Source organism: Lagopus leucura, unplaced genomic scaffold (assembly GCF_019238085.1).
Source record: "Lagopus leucura isolate 7727_CA_CO unplaced genomic scaffold, USGS_WTPT01 Super-Scaffold_100070, whole genome shotgun sequence".
In the NCBI taxonomy this organism is placed as follows: Eukaryota; Metazoa; Chordata; class Aves; order Galliformes; family Phasianidae; genus Lagopus; species Lagopus leucura.
In genome coordinates, this window is record NW_024962312.1 from 319958 (window position 1) to 346249 (window position 26292).

At 42.0% G+C, this 26292-nt stretch overlaps 1 protein-coding gene across 4 annotated transcripts in view; it reads right to left on the reverse strand.

Moving 5' to 3' along the window:
* ALPK2 (alpha kinase 2) overlaps positions 1-26292 on the reverse strand; it is a 40686-nt gene that overhangs the window by 11949 nt on the left and 2445 nt on the right. For 2 of the 4 annotated variants that reach the window (XM_042886992.1, XM_042886995.1), the window contains exons 2-8: positions 16565-18248; positions 9890-12758; positions 6271-6418; positions 3564-3691; positions 3437-3472; positions 1389-1663; positions 1198-1286 (exon numbers count right to left, since the gene is read on the reverse strand). In XM_042886992.1, the coding sequence (XP_042742926.1) occupies positions 1198-1286; positions 1389-1663; positions 3437-3472; positions 3564-3691; positions 6271-6418; positions 9890-12758; positions 16565-17929 (4910 nt within the window). In that variant the 5' untranslated portion in view covers positions 17930-18248. Of the gene's footprint in view, positions 1-1197; positions 1287-1388; positions 1664-3436; positions 3473-3563; positions 3692-6270; positions 6419-9889; positions 12759-16564; positions 18249-21046; positions 21197-23659; positions 23728-26292 lie in introns of those variants that run through there. The other 2 variants (XM_042886994.1, XM_042886993.1) reach the window with 2 other exon arrangements.

Consider the following 26292-nt stretch of genomic DNA (forward strand, 5'->3'; position numbering starts at 1 on the left):
TGCAGCCGTGTTGAGCATGTGCACTGCACACGAAGTACTCAGATGGACTTGGTCCAGCCTTCCTGTTCCCTTCTGGTGCAGCATGAAATGGCTGCCACTGTGGATGATGTGAATAGAAATTCTGCTAATTAGTGAAGAGGGGGAGATATGGTGCAGTACTAAACCACATGCTACACTTGATTAGCGAGGCTTAGCTTTTTGTAGTTTGAGTCTGCAAGATGAGTCATAAAATGTTTTATGCCTTGTCTGTGGATAGGACCCTAAACCAATCAAGTTGAGTTTTTTGTGGATGCTGCTGAGAACACAGCTCTAGTTGTTTTTTTTTCAGTAATCAGTGCACAGGAGAAAATCTTCAACTGTCTAAAAGGAGATGGAGGTTTAGCCTGCTGTCAAGCATATATAAGCAAGGCAGATGGAATTTCAACCTTCCATTGCAAACTCAACCCTACATAGTAGCTTGAGATTGGAACAGCAAATCCTTCATATAACATCTATTGCCAAATGTTCTACGTGTCATCTCCCAGCCTCAGCAGCAGAGATGAGTACGTACTGAGTTGTTAGACTGATGTACATATTGGGGAAATTAAAAATTTCTGATATGAAAGAAACGATTCCCTTCCTTCTTTAGAAATCACACTCAGCAGACAGTGGGAAAGGTGCTGCACACAGGCCAGTTGTCCTGGTTTCAGCTAGAGCAGAGCTGACTTTCTCTCGTAGTGCCTGGTATGATGCTGTGTTTTGGCTTTAGGAGGAAAATGCTGTTGATAACACTGATGTTTTAGCTGTGTCTGAGCAGGGTTGCACAGAGACAAGGACCTTTCAGCTTCTCATACTGTCTTGACAGTGAGGGACTGGGAGACAGAATCGGGACACTTGATCTAAACTGGACAAAGGGATTCCAAACCATATGATATATGTAAAAAAAAAAAAAACAACATAAAACAGGGGGGCAGCTGCTGCTTGGAGACTCTGTGGGCATTGGGTGGTGAGCAATTGTTTTGTACACCACTTATTTTGTACATAAGTATGTATATATGCACACATATAATTATTCCATCTTAGTAATCTTCAAGTTCTACTTTTTTCCCCATTTCACTCTCCCCATTCCCACTGGGAGTAAGCAAATAGCTGTATGACACTCAGCTGCTGCTTGGTTAAACCATAAAATCTATCTGTATGTTTATGTATGGTACTCACTCCGGTGCTTCTCCAAAGCCTTCCAAAGGTTCAGCTTCAGCTGCATATATCTTCGCATACTCTCTTGCAGTATTTTGGACGTAGCATTCCTAAGGAATATTATGCAAAACATTTGACAGGTCAGCTGTTTAAATATTTCCCAGACAGCTTTTCTCCACAATTTTCACTTGCAAAGGGCTGGGAAGCTTTACCTGCAGTGCTAGTTTGTAGTTCTTTTGAACTAGATCATCCTTACTCTTGGTCCCATACGTGATAGCATTGTGCACTTTGAGAACACAAGGGTGTCCAGGACTGAAAACTGGCACGAGGCCTTGCATCACTTTGCTTCGGAAGGCTTTCCGATGCATGCCTTCACCAAAGTGAAGCTCTTCTGTAGCTAATATTCCATGCAGGTTCCCACCAAAATAGCTGTCACAGATGAAATCTTCTCTGAACATGAGTTGCATGAATTCAATTTCTTCCACACCTGAAACACAATGCCACTTTGTTCTGCACATCTTTCTGCAGTCATGGGGAAGGGGGGTGGACATGGGAGGATGAATGTGTTTCACCGTATTTAGATATTTAAATAGATATTTAAAGAGATATTTAAAGAGGATGGAAACTATGGAAACAGTGGCCCCATTTGCATTATTAACGGCCTGGGTCCCCCCTCCTTTAAGAAACAGTCCTGCTCCATGAGAAGCCCTGTGTTTATTTTAACCAGGAACTAGATGTTTCATCTTATTCTTCAAGAAAAAAAAAAATTAAAAACAAACAAACAAAAAAACAACAAAACCCCACAGACAATTGGCTGAACAAACTTCTTTACTAGTACAGCATGTTCAGGGATGATAAACCAATTTACAATGCACTGCCTATTTTTAGTTGCAGCACAGCGAGACATATGCCGAGTGTGATTAAACACAAGATAACATATGGGGAAAGCATTCCAAATCATAATGCCTGCCTGTGTCTTGGAGTAAAGTTACACAGCAGGTGCCTTGCAAAGACCATGTGTTCAAATACAGTTTTTCTGCCAAAACAGCTTTCTGTACACTGTGTGCATCTATGTCTCTGTGTACTCAGTATTGTGCCCCATGATGCAATGCTGTTTCACTGTTTACTAAATGTGAAATGCTAGTGCATCACATTAGTGACGAGTTACAAAGACAAGTTCAACTGAATAGACTGCCATGCTGTGTACTCTGACGCCCTGCACAAACCATTCTATCCTATATGAAGGTGTTTCATCAACAAAACTCCCATGAATTCAAGTGGAATTTATTCTTGATGTTAGAGCAAAGTCGAGTACAAAAAAAAGGAAAGATATCTAGCAAAACATGGGCTTCCCATAGTTTACTGTGGCAAAACTCTTAAAATGTCTCTGGCAGACTGTCTGCAGATCTGTAGAATCCTGGACGTGTTTGGTCATTGCATTTCAGCCTGAAAATTTAAAGGGATCATATACTACAGCTGAACCCAAAGCTACGCATCACCTGAAGAACCTACAAGTCCAACCACAGATCTGAATTCTGAGTATTCCTCAGATCTCCAATGAACTTTCACCTGGACTGTATCATGCATAGGCTTATCAATTTACACGGTGCCCTGTACCTTCATAAATGCACTTTCCTCAACAGAATTCAAGCCCAAGTTCTAAACAGCTGTATTCACATAATTACCCAAAATAATAAGACCTCACTGGATGAAGCCGTAAGAAGCCTGCTCTCACCCCATACCTAACTCTGCTTTGAACAGAAGATGAGCCCCTAGGGTTCCTTCCAGCCTGAATTGTGATACAGTCCTATAAGTGGGTGAGAGATAAAAACCAAAATTATAATGCAGAGCAAATTAGGAGACACAGCTGAAACTGGTTACACTACTGCACTCCAGCTATTTGCTAACCAACTACAGTTCACTACAACTGTCTTAGCATGGCTATTCATTTCCTAATTCAAAGGGTTCCACGTCTGAAAAGCTCCTTAGAGCTCACTCTATGTCTTGGGCCAAATTCACTAGGACAGTGCAGCTTCTTAGTAACTTCGTAAATTCTTAGATAACAATAAGCAACAATAAACCCAGTTCAACTGAATGTAGAAAGATTTGAGAATAGTTTGTACCTCAAAATCAAGAGCCTGCACATTTTGGATGACTAAGCTGCTGATTATTTTGGCTATGTTTTTTCATACTTTCTTCTATTTGCAAGGAAGAAGGAACAAAGATTTAATCACACAATTTACTAGATGCATATGCTTACCTTCAAAATTCTGGAAATTTGAGAGATGTTCCAAGACTGCAAAGAAACAAAGAAAGAGACTTTCAAGAAATATGAATGGAAACTGTCATTGTCGTTAGTACTAAATGAATTATGAACTAGTATTTACCTTCAGAAGTCAGATTGAACTCCGCAGTCACCCTTCCGTATGTGTTACTCAAGCAGCAATAATACATTCCTTGGTCTTTGTTACTGGCTTTAGCTATTGCCAAAGAGACGGGAGAGTCATCCTGGGCACTGGAACAGAATATGTTCATTTTTCATGTGAATATTTCTAAAAGATATTTCCATGTATCTGTCCATGAAATTTCTGTCTATGTCGTAAAGACTTATTCAAAACAGGTGCAAGAAGATAAAATATTTTATTTATTTCAGCCTCTTAGAAGCATTCATTCTATTAAGTGCTTCACAATAGATTTTCCTACTACACTCTGAGATAAACATAGCTCAACTAAATTTGTATGCAAAGAATTAAATCAGATATTAATATAATATTCCCATTCATATCATGGCATATACATAAAGGACAATGGTGCTGCAAGAAAATATAAATCTTCCTGTTGATACATACAATATTTGGAAAACTGTGCATTGGAATATTTGGAAACACTGAGCAGTGGCAGGGAGCACTGACTGATGTGACTGGAAGCAATAGGCTTTGTGCTGACTGAAAACCAAGCCTGATCCTGGCTTTGCACAAGTTAGCAAAGTTTCAGTTTAGCTTACTATATGGTTAAGTTTTGGCATGTACATCAATAAATCTTGTGCAGGAGTGAGTATTAAAACTTGCTGACTGAATTCAATCCGGGTTAGTTAAGAAGAGGTTTAATTAAGAATGTACTTATTACTCTGCTGCACTTTGGAGCCAATGTGCTTAACCACTTTTATTTTCTTGTTCTCAGCTGGCGTCAGTTTTAGAAATACTTCGTCTGTTTTCCCTGTGTTTACAGATTTCCCCCCATTTTTCCAATAATGTCCAGTTTTTGCTTTGTATTCTCTTTTCTTCTGTGCCCCTCCCCATTCCATCTTTGTAATTTCTCACTCAGTATTTCCCACTCATTTGCTTTCATTTTTCAAGCTAGATATTTGCCGTCTGACATCTGTGTATGCAGCTTCAGTGATGGACCACCAGCAAATGTTATTGGAGAGGGTGCAGTGGCACAGGAGTGCAGATGCAGTACTTACAGATGCAAGCTAACTCTGGAAGCAGTAAAACCACAGAGAAACAGTGCTATGTCTAAGCACAATGCTTTTCCTTTTAAACCACAAAGATCTTCAACTGCACCACACTGGATGTCCTTGGAAGTGCTTCTCAGCAATCGCAGACAATCCACACATGGATTATGGAGACTGGGCTACTGTGTTTTAAGTCTTCTTTGACTTGAATTAGTGAAGGTGCGCACAGTTTTGTTGGTATTCTTGCCAGCATTAAGTTTCATGCACTTTGGAACACTGGGGAACTAATTCTACCCAACACTAGCTTCTAAATGAACTGACTTAGCATCTATTAATGTCACTATCAGTACGTATTTTTCAATACATTTTCCAATATATTGACAGGTAATAACATTTTAAAGATTTGTTGCATAATTTCTTGCAATTACTTCCTATTGATAGAAAAAGTTAAGATATATATGATCCACATTATGTAATCATAAAGATTTATGTATATTTCCAATGGAACAAACAGTGCTTGGGTTCAAACAAAGCTGTCAGAACTACTGGTTGGATTTCAGCTTCGATTAAAGGGAGGCTTAAAGGGAGAACTTTACTGAACATTGTGCAATAAAAATGGTAACGACGAGTCTCTTCTGATTTGTTACCACATATCGTGTTTAACAATGCAAAACTAATTCATTCTTCATCATTGCAGCATTTCTTCATGAAAACACAGCAAAATTACCTAGCACGTAATATTATATGGTAATATCCACAACCAACGTGATAACACAATAATCAAAATCAGTTTGGGTAAAATGACAAGAATCAGGATGACATGGGAAGTCTCAAAAATTCATATTTGCTCTCCACTTAAAATAGTATCTTAGCAGATGCCTTGCTATAAAAATTCCAGATTAAGCAGAATCGTGCCTTCTGGAGGAAACATCTTTCCTTCTTTTGCCTTGAGTAGTGTTGATTTTGATTTTTTGAAACACAAACGAATTTCAAGAACTACGTTTTACAAAAAATTTACTGCACAGTGGGAAAAAAAAACCTTGTTTCATAAAAATGTGGTTTTAGGACACGCTGGAAATGATCCCGATAAAGACCTCAAGAGGCCTTTATTTTCCACCCTTCTCGCTGCGCTGCCTCTAGTCACTTGGTGTCAAGTTAACTGGCTGCGTTGATGGGAGAGATCATTTTCCTGAAATACAACTCCGTCTTTTAGTCCAATCAGCTTCAAGCTCCATTTGATACAGAATATGAAGTTCAAAGAGTGATCACTTCAAGCTCTACGCTGCATGTTAGTTGGTTCAGCAGCTCATTTCCAACACACGAGGACAGCCTGCCACATTAACCAGGCGTGTTTATATCGCTTGGCCTGGAGGCTGAAACTTCATATGACCTTTTACTGCACTTGAAAGTTCCATGAGACTGGTTATGAATGAGCTGAGAGGAATTACGAGTGATGGAATGCAAACTAGAACAAATGAATGCACTGTGTGAAGATACGCTTTTTAATTACTCTGTTAATATATTTTGTTCACCAATAATACTGATGCTGTTACTACATTTGAAGAGTCAGTCGCTGCCAAACAGAGTATTTTCACAGCAGCTATTCAGAAGCTGTCAGCCTGACAAAAACGTTCACTTACTTTCTCTGCAGCTGAGCTAGTAGCTTGGAGTCTTTAGTCCATGTAATGGTGGAGTCTCCATGAATATCTCCAAACTGACAGCACAGCTTGATATTTCCAGAGCAGTCGGGGAATAGCTCCGCTTGGATTTTCTGCAGCAGCTTGGGAGCTTGAAACAGAAGAGCTGTAGTTTAGGACTGGAAGATCATGAGAGCGTTTTGGAATTTTAATGGAATTCCAGACTGTTCTGCACACATTAACAACATGAATCCAGCAATACTGGTAAAGAGCCACATTTTTTTATAGTACAGAGACCCAAGGGTTTAAAATACAGAGGTTTTAAAAGACTAATTCAGTGCCCCCACAGTCAGTGGAAATGTTTTCAATGCAAAGACATTCTGAATTTACGGAATAAAACCAAGGGAAGCTCTATTTTGAAAGGGCAACAACATAAAATGACTTCTTGCTCAGAACACGTTCTCACTGACTGAATGGGTAGCTAGTTTTGTTGGTACAAGAACAGACGCCACAAAGGTCCAGCACACCATGGGGTTACAACGTTAGAATTCACCCAGCTGAATTCTTGTAACTGGTGCATTTTTTAACCCACTCACAGATTTTGAGAGAAACTACTCCAAGTCCCATGAGGCACCCGGTCTGCAGGGTGCTCTTGTGACACGTCTAATCCACACTGCCAGCATTGGTTTTTATTGTAAGGTGCAGCGATGGTCCCATTTCCTTCAAACACAGCTGGAGGGAGGAACCCACGCTCAGCGGTTAGATATTGGCTCCACCAATAGCAAAAGCACTTGGCAATGGCAGTGGCCTTTATTTCCTTCTCCAAATAATTCATTTCTTGCATCTAAAGCAAGTCACAGAGTCACAGAGCCACAAAATGGCCATGGTTGGAAGGGACCTCAGGCATCACGAAGCTCCAACCCCCTGCCACACGCAGGGCCACCAACCTCCACATTTCATAGCAGCCCAGGCTGCCCAGGGCCCCATCCAACCTGGCCTTGAACACCTCCAGGGATGGACGGGGCATCACAGCCTCTCTGGGCAGCTGTTCCAGCACCTCACCACTCTCATAGCAAAGAACTTCCCCTGACGTCCAGCCTCAATCTTCCCTCCCTCAACTTCAAACCATTTCCCCTTGTCCTGCCGTTATCTATCCTTTCAAATTGTTGACTCCCCTCCTGTTTGCAGGCTCCCTTTAGGTACTGAAAGGCTGCCATGAGGTCACCCCGCAGCCTTCTTTTCTCCATGCTGAACAAGCCCAGCTCCCTCAGCCTGTCCTCGCAGGGGAGGTGCTCCAGTCCCCTGATCATCTCTGTGGCTCCTCTGGACCCTCTCCATCAGCTCCCTGTCTTTCTTGTGCTGGGGGCTCCAGACCTGAACACAGCACTGCAGATGGGGCCTCACAGGAGCAGAGCAGAGGGGGACAATCACCTCCCTGTCCCTGCTGGCCACCCCTCTGCTGATGGAGCCCAGGATGCCATTTGCTTTCCAGTCCCTACTTTCCAGTCACAGGACTTGGTACTTTTACCAAAGATGGACCACTGTGCAGAGACAATCAATTATTGAGGTTCCAGAAGGAAAATATCCTGCCCAGCTCAGGGAAGGCCCTGATGGCTCAGCTCCCTGCTCAGGCACATGGCTGTGGCATCAGGAACCCAGGGCTTGGGGTGTAGGCTGGAGCCTGCATGATGTGTCCTGGGCAATGGTGCTGGTCACAAAGCCTGAGAGAGATGGGGAGAATCACTGTTCGCCTTGAGAAAAGAAGTTAAGAAATGGGTTTTGCTTATTTTTGTTGTGAGAGGGAATGGACATACGCTTAGGGAGAGGTTTGGGAATCATGACACATCCCTGCACTCGAGTGAGACATCCCTGCCAGGCGTAAGGGATGCAACATGCTGGGTGTCGCGTTTCCTGCCGTGTTAATTCTGCTGCAAGCTGAATGAGCTGGCATGACACTTCTCTCTCAGGAATCCCCATGCCAGCAGCCTAACTTTCCCCCTCTAATGCCCAAGGAATGCTGAATCCGACCCAAGGGGTCAGGCACCTGGGATTCACTGCTATGTTTGCCTTGTAACCACTTAAGTCCTTAGGCCTAAGAACCTTCATGAATCAGGGCTGAAATGGCGCAGAGAGTATGTGACAGCACTGGAAATAGAACGAAAGGCTCCAGTTTTCCTGCCCTGGCCACAGAGCAATTTCTCTTGGAGGTGAAAATAATACAAAAGAGAATGTCCTCAGTGAATGCCACGCTAAGCATACCAGCCTCTCCATAACGCTGGGAAAAGGACCATGCAGACACTCTGAAGTATAAACACACACTGACTTCAGTCTGGACTGCAGCTGGTGAGAAGCAGAAGAAAATCCAGCTCAACAATGAAAAGCTGAATGTTTAAAACATTCTTCAAGTCCAGGCTTAGACACCTGGGAAAGCTAGGCTCTTCTCAGTAGTTGCTGTTTTCTTGTTATACTTTGAAGGAATGTGTCTCTCCTTCTCCCATACACGAGGTTCTCTGGTAATTTCTGATAGAGCTCTGTGCTTCCAGTTACCCTTTTTGGGCCAGCAGACATATTAGCAGACCTCCTTGTACAAATTCACACCATGTCTAGCCTTTTTTCCTGCTCAGTGTAGCTCATCTCCCATCATTCCCTTTCACAGTCATTTCTTGTAGGCAAAAACACACTTGCAAAGGACATGTGAATAAAGTTGCTTTTTAAAGTCTGATCAGACTGCATTTTAATTAGAATCTCTGACAAGTGTCACAGTTTTTTAGCTTACCTTGAGTCACTGTTCAGTCTTATCTGATCTTTAAAATTATTTCAGCATATGAACATAAAAAGCAACATTAAAAGGTGAAAGAAAGAGCTTGATCCTTGCAAAGTATCCATAGAAACCACAAACATCTCATCTGTCTAGCTGTTACACTGCTGCTCCCATCTGCATTTTGTTTTATCCATTAGCAATCTCCTAGGAGCCCTGATAAACAACCTTCTTCTCATTTCATTTCTGTGCTTTTTTTTTAAGGTCAGTTTAAAAATGCTAATTTCATCAGTGTCATTTTTGAGCAATAGCAGTGAAAAGGAATGCAGAACCAGCCATCAGTCATCAGATAGAACTGCAAAACATTATGTTTATCGGTGGCACTCTACTAGTAACAATAATACTTTGCTAGCAATAAAACCATTTTGAAATCAAGATAGCGTAATTGCATTTAGGAGCCACCGTGTAGGAGCATAACTGGGAACGCTGCCCGTAGGAACATAACAATGTGATAGTACTGGGCTAGCAGCTGCTATACTGTGCTGTCATGTGCTACCACCATGCTATCCACCTCTATAATAACTGACTTGAGTTGACAAAGAAGTAGCTAATTCAAAAAGGATATGAAGTTCATAAATATATTTGCCAGGTAGGAAAAGGATTCTAGGGAGATATCAGTTCTGTGGCATAGGGATACAAACAATTAAGTCATCACAATGAGAAATTAACATCAGTGATGGCAAGACACTTGTGATTGATGCGATTTTGACTGAAGAAGGCTTGCAGTGTGTTTAACCATCATTATCTTCCTACTGAAGACTGAAGGATGGGAAAGGACCAAAACAAAAATCAGTTTTCTCTTACCTTTGCTATCCTTTCTTGAAATTAGCTTCCTTTGCTCTTTTTTGTTTTCTTTGTAGACAATATTGGCCTCACTTTTAACACAGCTAGGATCCTTACTAGCATTTCCTCTCTCTGACAGTCGGGGCTTCTTTGATAGTGTTGCTGGAGGTAATTTCTTCTTTGCTCCAGTGGCTACATTCCCACTCCTTGCTATGTGTTGTTTACATTTGATGGGCTCAGGCTCAGCAACAGTTGGTAAAGTCTGGCAGGACTTCGATCTTTCTTGATTCTCTAGCCTTTTTGCATTAACAGGGAATGGATCATAGGCGGTCAACGCGAGGGAGTATGGCTGAGTAGTGGTGTAGGGTGGTTGCCTTTGAAAATAGAGGTTGTCTCCTGAATCAACTGGTGGCAAACCAGCTAAACCATCTGCTGCAGTCTCTGGTGTCATGACTTCTCCATCTTTATGACACTGAGTAGGCTTAATTGAATAGTCAAACTCAGTCAGCTTGCTGGAAGAGGTCAAATCAGGAGAGGACTGCTTAGTGATATTATTGCTAATCTGTCTCTGAGCCTTGGAGCTAATTAAAGTGTGCAAAGGAAACTTCCTTTCAGCATCGTCTGGGCTGTACTCAATAGCTCTTTGAATCTCTTGCTTGTTTTCACTCAAGTTTGCTCTCTCCTTGTGTGCATCAGGTACCTTGTGGAACTCATCCTGCAATGCTTTGCAGAAAGGTCCCAACTTCCTCATTTTTTCATCTACTTTGACAGCAATTTGTGTGCGTTCTGCTTGTGCTTGACTTCCTGTGCCAGACGATCCCATTGCTGACAAACTGTGAACTGTGCCCTTTGACTGATTTACAGGTATGAAGAATGGTGATGTTTCTCCTACGGTTACTTGCTGGATGTCCATCTGATTGCTGCCATCTCTGTAATCATTGTTTGCTGCGTTGCTGTACTCATTTTGAACTGCTCTTGGCAGTGGGGTACTCACTGATGCTGATGTTACATTCCCATTATTTGAAGAATCTGGTTTTAGCTCTTCATGAGACTTAAAGGTGTTGTCAAGGAAAAATACCTGTTGTTCTGACATGTTGGGAGGGGAAGCTGCAGGCTGACTCTCTGAAACGTCTCTAACTCCTGAGCTGCAGGAAGTTTCAGCCCTTTGTTCATCAGCTATGCAAATGCCTCTCTGTTCTTTTTCTGTTTCACTTGGTTCATACTGGGGCACTTCTACACAAAAATGTGTTAATAAGGGATTCTCAGAAGAGGGAGTGAATACGGTTTCTTTTTCCTGTAATTCCGTCATTTGGCATGAATTGTGAGGTAGACTCTTACATGTTATGTTTTCAGGAGTCTTAATCAAATTGGGCAGTTTCATTAGGTGACTGTACTCTGCATTAGAAACAACTGGAACATCTTGACAGCCATCATTTCTAAAAAGATGATAACTGCCAGAATTAGTGCCATTTTGTGCATTCAAGTCTGAGTGATTTCTTCTCTCATGCAAATCACCTTCACAACTTTCATGTATGGCGTTAACAGAAGTGTGTTTTCCATGTGTAAACTGATGGGTATTTTCACCAGAGGAACTACTGGGGAGAACAAATTTCCCTTCAGGGAAATATGTCAGTTTATTTCTTGCTGGATAGCAGTCTTTAAAATGACAGTCATCTTCATCTGTGCTCTTAGTTATAGTCTTATGTACCAAGGGTATGTTCTGCTCAGTGTGAAGTAATTGCCTACTTGTCCCGTGTGACTTATCTAACACAGAAGCTGAATTTTCATTGTCACTTGCTAAATTGCTACTCTGAGTACTTTTTAATACTTGAAGGGATTCCACATCACGTGTTTGGAAAGCGTTATTAGCAGCAAGCTTTCCTTCCCAAGAAACCGTAATTCGAATGGATCCATTATTGTCAGTTATTATTTGATTTGGCTTCTTCTCCAAACACACCTCTCTATTTAAGACATCTTTTGAAGTACAAACAGGTAGTGTTTCTGCTTTATTTCCACGGCTAGAACTTAGACACGTACCATCTGCTTCTGTAAGAAAAACATTTCCTCTGGATACACTATTATATGCTTCATCTGTTCTCGGTAGGATATTAGAAACACTGCAGTCTTCTTTCTCTGTTCTTTCTCTAGTAGGTGGTTGTGTAATAGGTTCCTGCTGTTCTATCAGATTTTGAGGCAAAGGATGATCAAAACAGGTCTCCTGCAAGAAGTTCATTTCTGTGACTCTGGTATCTGTCGGCCTCATTTCTAAACTTGTGATTCCACAGTTTTCAAATGGGATTTGACAGTCTGAGTCATCTTCGTGAAAAAGTTTCCACAGTTTGTCATGCACTGCAGCTAAATCGGCTTCTCCTTTGCACCCAGGTTCTCCAGATTCCAGAACTGACTGGGGATTAGCTTCAAACAGGGATGCATCACATGATATACTGCAGAGAGTATCTGTGTCATTGCTGTCACGTGAGTCAAAATCAAACCTTTGCCCTCTCTCCCCTGGCTCATCACATAGCTTTGCAGAAGAGAGAACAGCACATAAACATTCTTGTTTATCAGGAACAGAGTCTGTGTCCCATAAAGGAAAAGGTGGAGTGTCATTCTTAGACTTGTTGTCATTACTACTAATACCCGTTCCTCGTTCCCAGAAGACTTGTTGGTGACAACTCTCTCTCTTATCACAAGGAGCATCGTGTTGAGAATAGGCCTGTAAATTTGCATTTTTTGCTTGTGATGTCTTCTCGGTACAGAGTGCTTCTGAAGCTGAATGGATGACTCCTACACTCTCGCAAGTCATGAAGATGCCTTCCTTTTCTGTTTCAGGCTCTATACGTTGTCTGTCACAATTTCGGGCACAGGTTTTAAGACTGTCACCTTGCTTCTACAAATAAGAAAGAAAAAGAAACATGATGGAATTGAAAATTAGGATTGTTGCTTGGCAGAGACCCAAACTAGAATCTTGAATTGAAATGCATCTGATTATTTTGTTGTTGTTGTTGATTCAGTTTTTATATTTGTCAATACCCATAGTTTATGAATAGCTTGTCCCTCATCAGATCAGGGTGCCCAAGGCCCCATCCAGCCTGGCCTTGAGCACCTCCTCTAGGGACTTTTCAGAGCAGCCTGTGCCAGGGCCTCACTGCCTTCATAAATCTCCCCTTTTTAGTTTAAATCTGTACCTCTCATCCTATCCATTCTCTGATAAAATCCCTCTCCATCTTCCTTACAGGCCCCCAACATGTGTAGTAACTCTTACTCATCAGTGGTTTGGGGCGTCAGTCCTCCCCCTTAGTATTCACTGCTTGCCATTAAACCTGTTCCTATCTGACAGCTGTTCACAGGCCTTCAAGAAACCATTTGCTGGATTTCAATCTGATCCCCCTTGAACTGATTCCTATCACAGATGTACAGGCACCCTTTCGATTTCCTTTTCTTCTTCTGATGTATAACCCAATTCCTTCCTTCCCTTACTTATCCCCACGTTTCTTCTTGCTGCTCCCAGCACACACCCTCTCTTTCATGGCAGTGTTGGAACACAGTGCACAGCTGCATTTCTGCACTCACTAAGCTTAGCCCCCTCAACAAAACATGCAGAACTGCAGTTCTCCATCAGACATGGCAGCTCCTAGGATATCACACAGCAGCAAATCATTGCCAGTACCACAGTGGACAATTTCACTGGCCTATGCAATTCTTGCAGTTTTGGCTGCCCTGGAATCTGACAAAATCCTCTTGTTCGCTGCCAGACTACCCAATCACATGGATGATTTGTGCCAGTCTTCCTTCCCTACTTTGCTATAATGAAATTCAGAAATATCTAGAGGTGATATAAATTTAAGGATAATCAAACTGAGTTGTAACTCAAACTTTATGAGAACAAGCTGTTCTGACTTGATAGAGAACAAAATAATCAGCAAAGAGAATCTCTGGCGGGATGAACAGAGGATCTGGCAGGATGAACAGTGGGAAAAAAATCCTCCATAAATAAGCTACCACGACATATCATTCTTCGTGAGCTAACAGTATAGACAGTAAAAATTTTGCTTATGCCATGGAATCTCTCTGAACCTCCCAGTTCCAGCAGGACTTTAACCACAGGTCATATGAAGAGCAGCTGAAGGAACTGGGATTGCTTTGTCTGGAGAAGAGGAGGCTCAAGGCAGGCTTTGTTGCCTTCTCCAACTCCTGAAAGGAGGCTGTTGCGAGGTGAGTGTTGGCCTCTTCTGCCAGGTAACAGAAATAGGATGAGAGAAAATGGACTCTTGTTGCACTGAGGAGGTTCGGATTGAGTATTAGGAAGAATGTCTTCTCTGGAAGAGTGGTCTGGCTCTGCAACATGTTGTTTAGGGAGGTGGTGGAGTCAGCATCCCTGGAGATCTTTAAGAAAAGGGTAGACGTAGCACTCAGGGCCATGGTTCGGTGGGAAATATTGGAGGTAGGTGGATGGTTGGACTAGGTGATCTTGGAGGGTTTTCCAACCCTTCATGATTCTATGATTCCATGCAAATCACTGACATTCAGTAGGCCAGATGATGCCGGCCCTGAATGAAATTCAGGAGGGTCTCATGCTGAGGGTGCTGGCTGAATACTAGGTAAGGATGGCATCTTGAATGAAAACTTTGCAGACCTGAAGCTTCCTGGCTCTCTTGCGTGTAATATCATACAGCCCATACCGTTGGTTTTTTTGTTATATTACTAGGTTGTTTTGCAACATTAAATAAATACAGAATTTCACCTGGCACTAGACCAGGAAGGGCACAGGAAGAGTCAGCAGCTTCCCACTTTGTCTATCTAATGGCAGGAGGTCACCCAGGACAGCAGCTGGACAGGACAGACTGCAATTTCCAGTAAGAGGCTGCTTGGCATCGAGGAGAATGGGAAAGAAAGGAAGTGTAAATCCTAGAGTAATTAGTGCTGTTGCTCTGTGGCTGCTATGTAGCTCTAAGCAGATCTGATCCATCCCACAGAGAAAGAAAGCAGAAAACTGTTCAAAAGTGGTTACTGATGATTTTTCCTACAAAATGTCCCTGGCAGAGCTGTCTCAAACACGGAGCTCCAGCTAATGCAACCGTGTGCTTCTACGTAAACCTCTGTGCTGCAGTAGGAGGTTGATTCTCTCTAGCCTTTCTTAGGTTCCAGTAGCAGATTGTTGACGAGTTTCTGGCTTTCTGTATGGGTCTTGTGAGAAGCTGCCCACCTATTTCTTGTGTTGTGGACAGTAGGTTCTAGATGGGATAGATTGTTTGGTTCCCTGTCAAGATCACACAGTTTGGAATTTACCTCTAAATTTAATCCTCATGCTCTTTGTGATTTAAAACCCGGATTTGGGGATGTGGTAATATTCCCTTTTCTGTGCAGGCATTTCTGTCCTATTTAATTTTTAACTAATATAGAGTTTTAGTCATGGATGCCCAAAGAATCCCTGCAGGTAGAAAGAATCTTAACTAGCCAATCTGAAACCTGACCGTGGAACTTACACCAGTGTAAGCTGCTCTTTACGAGTTCTGGTATTTAAGTTATTGTACTGCAGTTGGAAGAAGCGAAAAAATGCCTCATGCAAAGCACAGCAGCACAAAACATCAGGAAATTATTAGTCAGTCGATTTCAGTAGGGGACTGTTCTCTGTCGGTAAGTACATTATGCACTGCTAAAATGTGATGGGAATTTTATGTACCATAAAAACAGAGAAACTTACGGATGCTTTTCAGGCGTAAGAATTTAGCGACTTTTGATTGCTTAAGGCACTCCAGTGACCAGATTATGGTCAATCTCTGATTCTCAGCTGGGAGACATTATTAAAGAATATAAATGAGGCAGTGCTGTGGAATTGGAAAAAGCTTGTGTTTATTTTTTTATAACTTTTTTTTTTTTTTTTTTGTGCACTCGGCTATGTACTTTAAAATCAGTAAAGTGAGAATATTTATGATTTAATACCCATAAATATGTATCTTCGGGCTTCACTATCAGAAATAAAAAGTTTGACCCAATTCTCACTTAGGGAAGTTGGTGGAGCACCGTATCAGTGATACAGTGCTGCCAGCATGCTGATTTCCCACGTCAATTTTCAACTACATAAAATATGTATGTCCTTGGAGAGCATCAATTTGGTGGCCTGATGTGTTGTTGCTTTTTACATTTCCACTGGAATATCTAAACTTTTCATTGCTTTACTTTTAAAAAGAAAAGCAGAGCTCGATTTATCTCCGTAACATTAATGCTCTGGATTAAATTCCCCTGCTTGGTATAAATTCCGAGTAAACCTCTGTCGATGTTTAAAGCTTCCAGCACCATAAATGGAGACAATTTTGTTCTTTGAATATAAACTAAAGTAAATCAAGCTGTTCTCTGCTCACAAAAGAGATGTGAGAAACTTTCTGGCTGAAAGAAACATTGCTTTGATAAGACCTGTGCGATAGCCAAAATATCAGATTTCCCTATCCAGCTGTCCAGAGTCCCATTAGTGCCTCTTACTATTATCAGTCTCACTCTATAATTAGAACAGCTTATGGATTATTTGGGCCTTTTTCAAAACCAGATTTCCTTCCCAGACGTAGCTGTCATTCAGAAGTGCATGAATAGTATCTTTCAAAGTAATTTAAATTTGCATTATTTTGTGACAAACAGGGATGAAAACCATTCAGATCAGTAGAACAGCTCTTACTATCAAATGATAAACACTTTACTTACCCTGGGTGAGACGTTTTCATATGGCACCTGATTTTGCTCAGACAAATCCCACGTCCTTTTCTGTTCCCAATGAGAGTCCTTATCTGCCTCTTCTGTATGACACAAACCAGCCTGCATTTGCAAGCTTTCTGTCTCCTCACAGATCTGTGTTGAAAGGACACCTTCCTGACTTGGGAACAAAGCGCTGGATTCAACTTCTGCTGCAGTCTGAAAAGACTGACCTATATTACTTACATATCTGCAAAGCTCTTTAGGATTCAACAACTTTAAAAGGTTTCTTCTTAGACTTTCTGTTAAGGTAGAGACAGCATGCCTTGCATTTTCTTCCAGCAAATTTCTTCTCCCTTCTTCTGGTATCAGTGAGCTTTCATCCACCAAGTCTGTGTCTATATTGCCTCCTGTCATTGTTTCTGAAGTCAGATTTGTCAAAGCAGCACCTGTGTCACCAGCAGAGAAGTCCGCCACTGCATGCGCATTATCCGCACTCCGTGGTTTATCGGTTGAGAAACCTGCAGCTGACTGTACACTTCCATTATCTTTTTCTTCCATTTTAAGATAGTCATTTTCAAGGGCTGCAGGTGCAACTGGCACTTTACAGTTCTCTTTGTCTTTCAAACCAGTAGTTTTCTCTCGGTGTTGTCCAACAGTGAGAGTCATCTCCGTCTGCAGAGTGGACTGGCTGTAAGTAGAGGGGTCTCTCCTTACATTTACTCCTTTGAATTTTGAGTGATGACCACAGAGGCCAATGGTGGTATCCATAGGCGTAGTGTTATCTGACACTTGAAACAGGCACGGCACTTCACTGAGGAAGTAAGCACACCCATCACAATCCTTACTGAGCTTTAAATCGTCTTCATCATCGCTTTCCAATAAAAACCGTAATTTCTCTTCCCAGATTTCATTGTCACGTACCGTCAGCACATCTGAACATTCTAAGAACTCGAGGCCATAATCATAAAGGTCATCACTTATACTGGGATAGATCTCCAAAATGCTATCAGAATTTTCAGAATCATCTGTTACAAAATAATTCAGATTTACTACGGGACCGTCCCGCTCACTCAGCAGGGTGTTCCTGGATAGAGACCTGTGGAGTTCAGTCTGTTCACTTGCCTGGACGTCTGCCAGGGAATGGCCAGAAACAAAGTCTTCCATGTGAAGGCAGCAGTTGTCTGTACAATCACTGAACAGATCTGTAGGGTGGGAATGCACCTGTCTGCTGCAATTTTTCTCTGCTTTTCCAGCAGCGACACAGACCGCGCTGTTAAAATTACTTAGGACATCACCATTCTGCGATGCATCCCTTGCACAGCAAGTATTTTCCTCCGTGTTAAATAAGTTTTCAACACCTGTGTTGTCTTCCATGTTATGCAAGTATTTTCAGGATTCCTCGCATCTGAACAATACTTTCGAGCTTCTTGTGTAATAAAACACTGATTTTTGAAGAGCTAGAATTTGTTGAAATTAACATGGGGTCATCCTCGTAGGCATAACTCTTGTGCTGTGAAAAATGTTCCTCATTCTGCTCATTTTAGTCTCACGTTTCCATCAGAGTCATTCAGGTCAGCAAGAATTCTGGGGAAGCCACGATTTTTGTGCATCATTCAGCAAGAGTTGAACAGGTCAGCCTAGCTGTCAGTTCCCAAACGCTGTCCCATAAAGTGCAGCATCTTGCTCTGTGCACCTGCAAATAAGAGAAATCTTAAGTTTAAAATTATTTTTAAAATGATATGACATATTTTCTAACAGACAGTAAACTGCCACACAGGTTCAAGCATTTCCAAAAAAGGAGTCGCCGTGATTTAAAAATCCAGACCAAGCATTACCAGCGGTAGCTGTAATCCAGTTAGCTGTGCACAGCCACTCACAGGGGAGACGTTGCAGCTGTCCAAAGTGATTTGTGCTGGGAAGCAAAATCCTTCAGCCTGCCTGCACAAATACACGGCAGCACAGAATATGCTTTCGTGCATGTCATGTAGACATTTCTAAATGCTAACAGAAATATGCAGACCAATGCAAATATTGACAGAAGCGTGGCTTCCACAGGTACCATATAGCTGCTGTGCTGATAGTCACATTGGCATCATAGAGACATGTGTGTGTATGTGTGTATACATATAAATACACATGTGAAGGAAATAGGTGGGGAGGAAGTATCATGTGGAACGCGATTCAAAGTTGCATTAAATGTCATGATTTAGTAAAGGGACTCAGTGGGTCAGGTTGATGAACAGGCTCAACGACCTTGAAGGTCTTTTCCAATCTGGATGATTCAATGATTCTGAATTCTAAAATACGTTTGTAGCGATACCTGGAGAAATCATCTGGTTAAATTTCATTGGGCTACTTGTGCTGAGAGCTATTCTGTGGTTTGATGTTTGCCATTTCTATGGTGAGAGAAATGGAATGAGGCTGGCCAACTCCAATTTCCTGAATAAATCTTACTTTCAAACAGTTGTGCCGTAGCAAAATGGTACAGCAAAACAGAACTTGGGCAAAAACAAAGTGAAATACACCCGATGTCTTCCATCAACAAAATAACTAAAAAGCTAAGTAGTATGCAAACATCTGTCTTGCAAAAACAAACAAACAAACAACCTTTTATTTTTCAAAAGATTCCAAAATCTTAGAATTTTAGGTACTTCATGTACTTGTACACTGCTAGAGGCATTCTGGGTGATTCTTCACTACATCTTTTCCGTAGGCCACAAATTCCCCCACCAGAGTAAACCATTTGATCTCAGAAAGGATGCCAAACTACATATTCTGAAAAATGATGTCCTGCTGGTATTAACAGAGCTGGTGTGAAGGAAGGAACAGCAGGAAAACCTTCCCTGCCATTCTGCCCATCTGACTACATGACATAAAGACACCTCTGCTCGTTCTCCCTTTCCTTCCCAGCTTCTTCCACTGCGACATTTCCCTGCTCCCTCTCACAGCTGCAAGGTGCCACAGCTCCTTACAGACACCCATCAAAGTCAGTAAGAAAATACGAGGGGAGCTAATGGCCAAGGAGCAAGGTGGTCACAAGGCTTGCTTGGAATCTGCCTCTCGTAAACAGCATAGTGCAGCTGGGTATATTTTCATTTCCTTCAAGGAAACCCTACCGTGGACATCTTTTCCAGAGAGTTCCTAGAAGGGGAAAAGCAGGATGAGAAGAATTTAAAGGGAAGGATATGGGATGCTGTCCTCCGAGGGAAAAGGAGAAGGGATTGGGGAGAGGAAAGGGAGACGAAGATGGGGAGGAGAGAAGGAAGGGAGGGGGGGATGGGGAGGAGAAGCCACACGGTTGTTCTGGTGATCTCCATGGAGGCACAGGGCAGGAGCTGAGGTTGATGCCTCTCAGCGCGCCACCTTGGAGCCCAAGAAGCAGTCTGTTTCAAGATCCATTGCAACAGAGGCTTCCCTGCCTCAGGTGGCAAGAAGAAAACAATTCATGCTTATTGTGGTGGTTTAAAATGATGTGGGCACCTGCTGACTGGGCCAATACCCTACGCTTGCTCTATGCAAGTGTTGAACATCAGTTTAGACCCTGAGTGCAACCAGAGCTCGGAGGAAAAATGCGATGGGTCCCATTACCTTCAACCTTTCAAATCTATGATCACATTTTGCTTTCCATTTCAACTCTGAGAAATACAGATATTTAACAGGAAAAGATGGAGCAGTAGACATTATTCTTTCCATCACCCATTTGATTACAGGGCCATGAACTAACCCCCAGCACTCATGCATCACCTCATAAATACATATTTGCCTAATGTTCCCTGTTGCATTCTTTTAAATCTGCTTTCATCTTTGCTTTTCTGAAGACCAGATGCCTCTTTCCTCTTCTTTTTCTTTTTCTTTTTCTTTTTTTTTTTTTTTTTGAGGGAATAAATTATTTTAAAAGCAATTTCCACAGATGAAAAGAGCCTTGGCAACAATTTTTAACGTGTATTGGCTCATGAATACTTTTTACCAAAGCAATTGTACTACACAGTTATCATTATCTTAGTTCAGCTGCATTTTGACATTAAGGGGAAAAAATGCTGTCAGATTTATTGATATGAAAATTATACTAGATTGCTGTGCATTTTGTCAGATCCAACAATGGAAACTAAAGGAAAATAATGCTCCATAGGGAAAATGGCAATAAATTATGCTTTTCCACCAAAGACGAAAACATTATTTTTCTTTTTTAATTTGGAGAGAAAATAGGAGGTATTAGATATAATTCTAATTTCAATTACTGGCTTAAAATCTGTAAAAAGAACTGCTAGTATGATACTCTCTGCTTTTCAAGAGAACATGTTGCAGAAAAGACTAAACAAAATGCACCAAGGAAAGACGAACTGGAGGTCATGACAGTTTATCATCAGCAATTGGCTAACGACCTGAAAACGAGCTCAAATCCCCTCATAAACTAGGCTTTGAATCTTTGGTGGAAAGACAAGAGAGTACTTAAGGCATAAGGGTGCTCTGGTTGCCTGATTCAGGTCTTACTCTGGTCACCAATGACACCATCTGCTGAGTCAGGTACATGATAAGAGGAGGACGGAGAAGGAGAGCTGGGAGTAGTTAAGGTTTGAAGAGCAAATGGAAAGAAGGTTCTTGTTTTGGTTCTCTAACGAGCTGCCATTGCATTTCCACCTGCTGTAGAGAAAAGGAGAGGTTATACCCGGACAAGTTGGCTTTCCCTTTCCCCTTCCTCCACCCATCAAACAGATTGGCCTCCACTACATGTAGATCATGCCTTACACAGTGCTTCACCACCACCTGCAGTCTCCCACGGAAATGAGGCATACAAGGAATGGGTGAAGTTGTATCTGCCTGGCAACCCGGAGATGCTAGGGCCGAGTTGCTGGGTGTGTTTCTCTCTGCATCTTGGTCGGGATGGTACTGAGCACACTGCCCTAGGAACCAGAGTAAGGAAATGCGAGCATCAACATGAAGATGGCAGCTTGAGAGCTGCAAACTGCGGCTGGACACGACTTTGGGCAAACAGGACTGGCAGAAATCTGTAACAGTCAGATTAACATGGCAGTAACAGGCCGTGCAGATGAAGTAACACGTTAAGCAGAAGAATGGCTGGTAACAAGTATAGGAATGACTAAAACAGTCAGTCAACATTTCCATAAGGAAAACAGTAGAACAAATTCAACTCAATTATTCACGCACACACACAAATGCTTTTTCATTTAAAATCAATACTTCATTACAAATCCATACTGTTTTTTAAAAACTTATTTACAGTGAACACTTGGTTTGAAATTCCAATTTTATATTAAAAAAAAAAAGATTTTTTTGATCTAATTTTCGTGTAGATATCAACTTCCTTTTCCAACTTGAACCTTGTCTTGAAACCTTTTTTAATTTTAAATATTTGACTATTTATTCCAATTGAGACAAACGTGTTTTTGAAAAATTAGCCTTTAATACGAGAAGAAACAATGTCTTAACTGCCCTTCATTTTCAATATCAGCCATTTTGCAGCTGGTCCTGGACACAAAACCGCCCCTAATTATTTCCTAAGGAGCTGTAAGCTTAGCTCAAATGTTGGCAAAGTTTTTTTAAGTGACAGAAATATACAAAACTTGGTTAAATAGTGGAAGTTAATTTTCCTCTCCTGTATCACAGTCTTTTCCTACTTTGCTTCATTATGAGCAGACGGGATTTCATCCTTTCAAAGCAGTTTTAATCCACAGGGGTATTTCTACAAAAAGATCGCGCGTTTCATAAGTTTAGGAGAAAATTTGTGTTTTCCTGTTTGTTGCTTCTGGAGTTAATGCAAAAAACTCCCTCTGATATCTCTGAAGTTTTTTCTCTTGTCTTCTACCTTTCTCCATGTAATCTGTTCTCAGCAACTGCCCACACTCACTTCATCCTATCACTCAGAGGCACCTGTGCATGCCATGCCTGCAGCACTTGCCCGTGCCCACAGATTGCCTGCCCTCTTATCATAGGACACCAGTCCTCGTGCCAGGGACCATTCTGCATCAGCACAGGATAAGCACAATGAGCACCTGGTCCACGTCTGTATCTCACACAGTACAACGGTTCAGTGACCGATGCAAACATGCTTTGACATCAAAACCTCCACGTGAGTACAGCTGCATGCGTCCTGCAGATGCCCGGCCTCACGCCCACCCAGCACAAAGGGCTGGGAAAGAAGAACCTGCCCCAGCCCACACAGGGTTATCTTAACTCAACACATGGAAGGAACGGAACTGACAACCTTCAATTGCCTCACGTTAAGAAATACTCTTCCCCCAGCTGGTATTTTGGCTTTCATATTCCAGGATGACACTGGGTCTGGGATACCTGATAATTCAAGAAAAGTGGCTAGCTAAATAAATAATGAGAGCTTGTAACCTCCCCAGACTTTATGCATCTTTAGTAAATTAGCTGCCTCTGTCAACACTTGCTGGGCCTCGCAACATCTGGTGAACCCTTTTCACTTAACTGGTCAAGGATTAAATTTGATTGCAAAGCTTACAAATGTGCAAGTCCACCTGCAACAGGCACATTGTTTTTTTACTGCACATTGTCATGACTAATATGAAATTTGTAGTTGAATCATTATTTCCTATTGACTTTTTGGTCTGTACTCCTTAATTCACTTTGTTAATCAAGAATCCCGTGATGTATTTTTGAAGGCTCTGTGCATCAGCCAGAGTATGAAAATCTCAGTTTTCAGTTTCCAGAAAAATAAAACTTTAAACCACTGGCCGACACTAAGAGGAGAAACCTTGAAATGATGAAAAGTAGAAGTGCTAAAATCAAAAGGAAACTAGAGGTGCATTCATGTCTATTTTTGTAAACTGCATGCTTTTCAAGCTGCAGCCCATGAATGTCCCGAGTCCTGATGAGGCATGTGAGCACAGCTTGATGACAGGTGAAGTGGAAATTCTCAGACACATCAGTTTTAGTCCAGCAATTCAGGCAGTGCAGTTCAGAACAGATTTGTGCTCTTCTAGACTTCCTGCGCTGATTTCAAGGAAGCACTTCTGCACAGCTTTTCTCAATAGATCTCTGAAATTCCCAAGTTCTTGCTTTTTTTTTTAACCCCACCGTGTTGTTACCCTTCCTTCTTGTGTTCTGTGTAAAAACAGAGACCTTGCAAGCAGACGATGAGGAGATTTGACATGCACTTCCCAGGAGTGGCAATCTTCTGCACTGGCAGCCTTATGCAAGAATAAAACACAGAATCACCAAGGGTGGAAAAGACCTCCAAGATCACCCAGTCCAACCATCCTCCTACCACCAATATTTCCCAATAGATTACCACGTGCCTCACTAAACACTTCAATACCTCCAGTGTCGGCGACTTCACCACCTCCCTGGGCAGCCTGTTCCAGTGCCTGACCCCTCTTTTGAAGAAGTTGTTCTTCCTAATATCCAACCCCTGGTGCAACTTGAGGCCATTCTCTCTAATCCTGTCAAGAACTACATGGGGATAGAGGCTGACCCCCACCTCATCATCACCTCCTTTCGCTGGTTGTATAGAGTGATGAGGTCTCCCCTGAGCCTCCCCTTCTCCAGGCTAAATGACCCAGACTCCCTTAGCCGCTCTCCATAACACCTGTGCTCCAGACCCTTCAGAGCATCGTTCCCCTTCTCTGGACACAGTCCAGGACCTCCATGTCTTTCTCATGGTGAGGGACTCAAAACTGAATGCAGTAATCAAGGTGCGGCCTCACCAGTGCTGAGTACAGAGGAATCAACTCTTTTCTGCTCCTGCTGGTAACACTGCTTCTGATGGGTGAATGTTAATGCTACACAGCTTCACGGATGAGTTCTGAGGTCCATACATGAAAAGTTAGACTGAAATAATTGCAGAGTTCCAGTCAAAACGTGTTGGGTATGAGTTTCAGTGTTCTTACTTCTCTTAACGTTACAAACACTAACTTAAATCAGACAGGTCTGATGAAAGAGGTATGTTCCACAACCAGGGCTGACAGAAGGGGTGGGGAGCAGAGGGAGATTCTCCTCTACCAGGACTGAGATCTTCATTGATTTTTTGTTTTGTTTGTACCTTTTTTGGTAGGCTGAATGTCATCACTGACTGGAAAATGCATCTACATTATTCTAAATGAGTATAGGGAAAAGTCTTGAATACACAGGAAGCATAATCTTTCTCCTGTTTACATATCTGCATGTGAGGAAGACATCAATACATGCTGGCCTACTCTGTTAACACTTCTCTATCAAACAGATCATGTTTGGAAAGTCAGTAACTTATCTGCCCCACTGTTCATCTGGAGATACCTGGGCTGAAAGAACAAATTCCCAAATGCCACCATCTTTCTAATATTACCTCCACTCTAAAGTCTGGGATCTGCTCATTTGAAAACCAATCCCCAAGACCATTCCATTAAACTTTATGCACCAGTAGCTCCTTCTCCTTTCTATACACATATATTGTTAATCCCCTTTTAAAGGTGTTTTCTTGACAGGTAGCTGACCACAAAGAAACCTGACCGGTATAACCTGTCTTCATGGAAGATAAATGGGGAAGAATTCCAAAAAATCCCACTAATATAACCACAAAACCTTGCTTTGTGATGAGTAGAAGTGGTCATATACGACATAGATCCAATCAATAACCTTGTTGACGGTAGGATTATATAAGATACTATATCAAAGAAAAGAAGGAGGATGCAGCATCAGGCCTGCTTGGCTCAGGCACAGAACAAGCACATGGGACATAAAGGAGCTCTGTCCCAGCCTGGCCGTGCTCTCAGTCTGTGTACAATACTAAGGAAAGCAAAGGTACTTTCATCTAGACACAAACAAGAAAGTTTGGGGTGAGGGGTTGGCCACAGGATGGCTTTTTTGTGTGATTTATTCCTATGGTACTCAGGGAAACTGGACTTCATATGCATTTTTGTTAATAAATCAGATTGAACTGTTTAAAGAATAGGCATGAAAAGCCACATACCACTGTCACAGTGATTCTTAGAATGCATATGTGAAAAATGAAGGAATAACACAAACAGTTACTGCAATAGCTTGTAATATAGCAAATAAATTGCAGTAGCAAAAACGACATAAAATGAAACGTCACAGTTTATGAAGCTGTCACTTTTATGACCATGACTCTTGGGTTGATTGCTGTTTTATCACTGCGACTCTTGGTGTGCAGAGATAGAAAGACAGCACACGCTTAGTCTGTCAAATAACCTTCCATGCTATGGCACTGCACAAACAGCACCCATGCTGCCATCCAGACATCTCTGAAATCCAAGTCTTTTGCTCAAATGCAGACATGTTTCAAGGTTAATGCCTCTCATTACAAGACATTGAGGCCCTGCACTGTATCCAGAGAAGGGGAATAAAGCTCTGAAGGGTCTGGAGCCCAGGTCTCATGGGGAACAGCTGAGGAAACTGGGATAGTTTAATCTGGAGAAGAGGATGTTCGAGGGAGAACATCACTCTCACTCTCTCTACATCTACATCTCTCGTCACTCTCTACAACTACCTGAAAGGAAGCTGTGGTGAGGTGGAGGTTGGCTTCTTCTCCCATGCAACCAGAAATAGGACGAGAGGGAACGGCTTCAGGTTGCGACAGGAGAGATTCAGGTTGGACATTAGGAGAAATTTCTTCTTTGAAATGGTGGTCAGGCACTAGAACAGGCTGCCCAGGGAGGTGGCACCATCCCTGGAGGTGCTCAAGGAACATTCAGACATTGTAGAGAGGGACATGGTTTAGTGGGAAATATTGGTGGTAGGTGGATGGTTGGACTGGG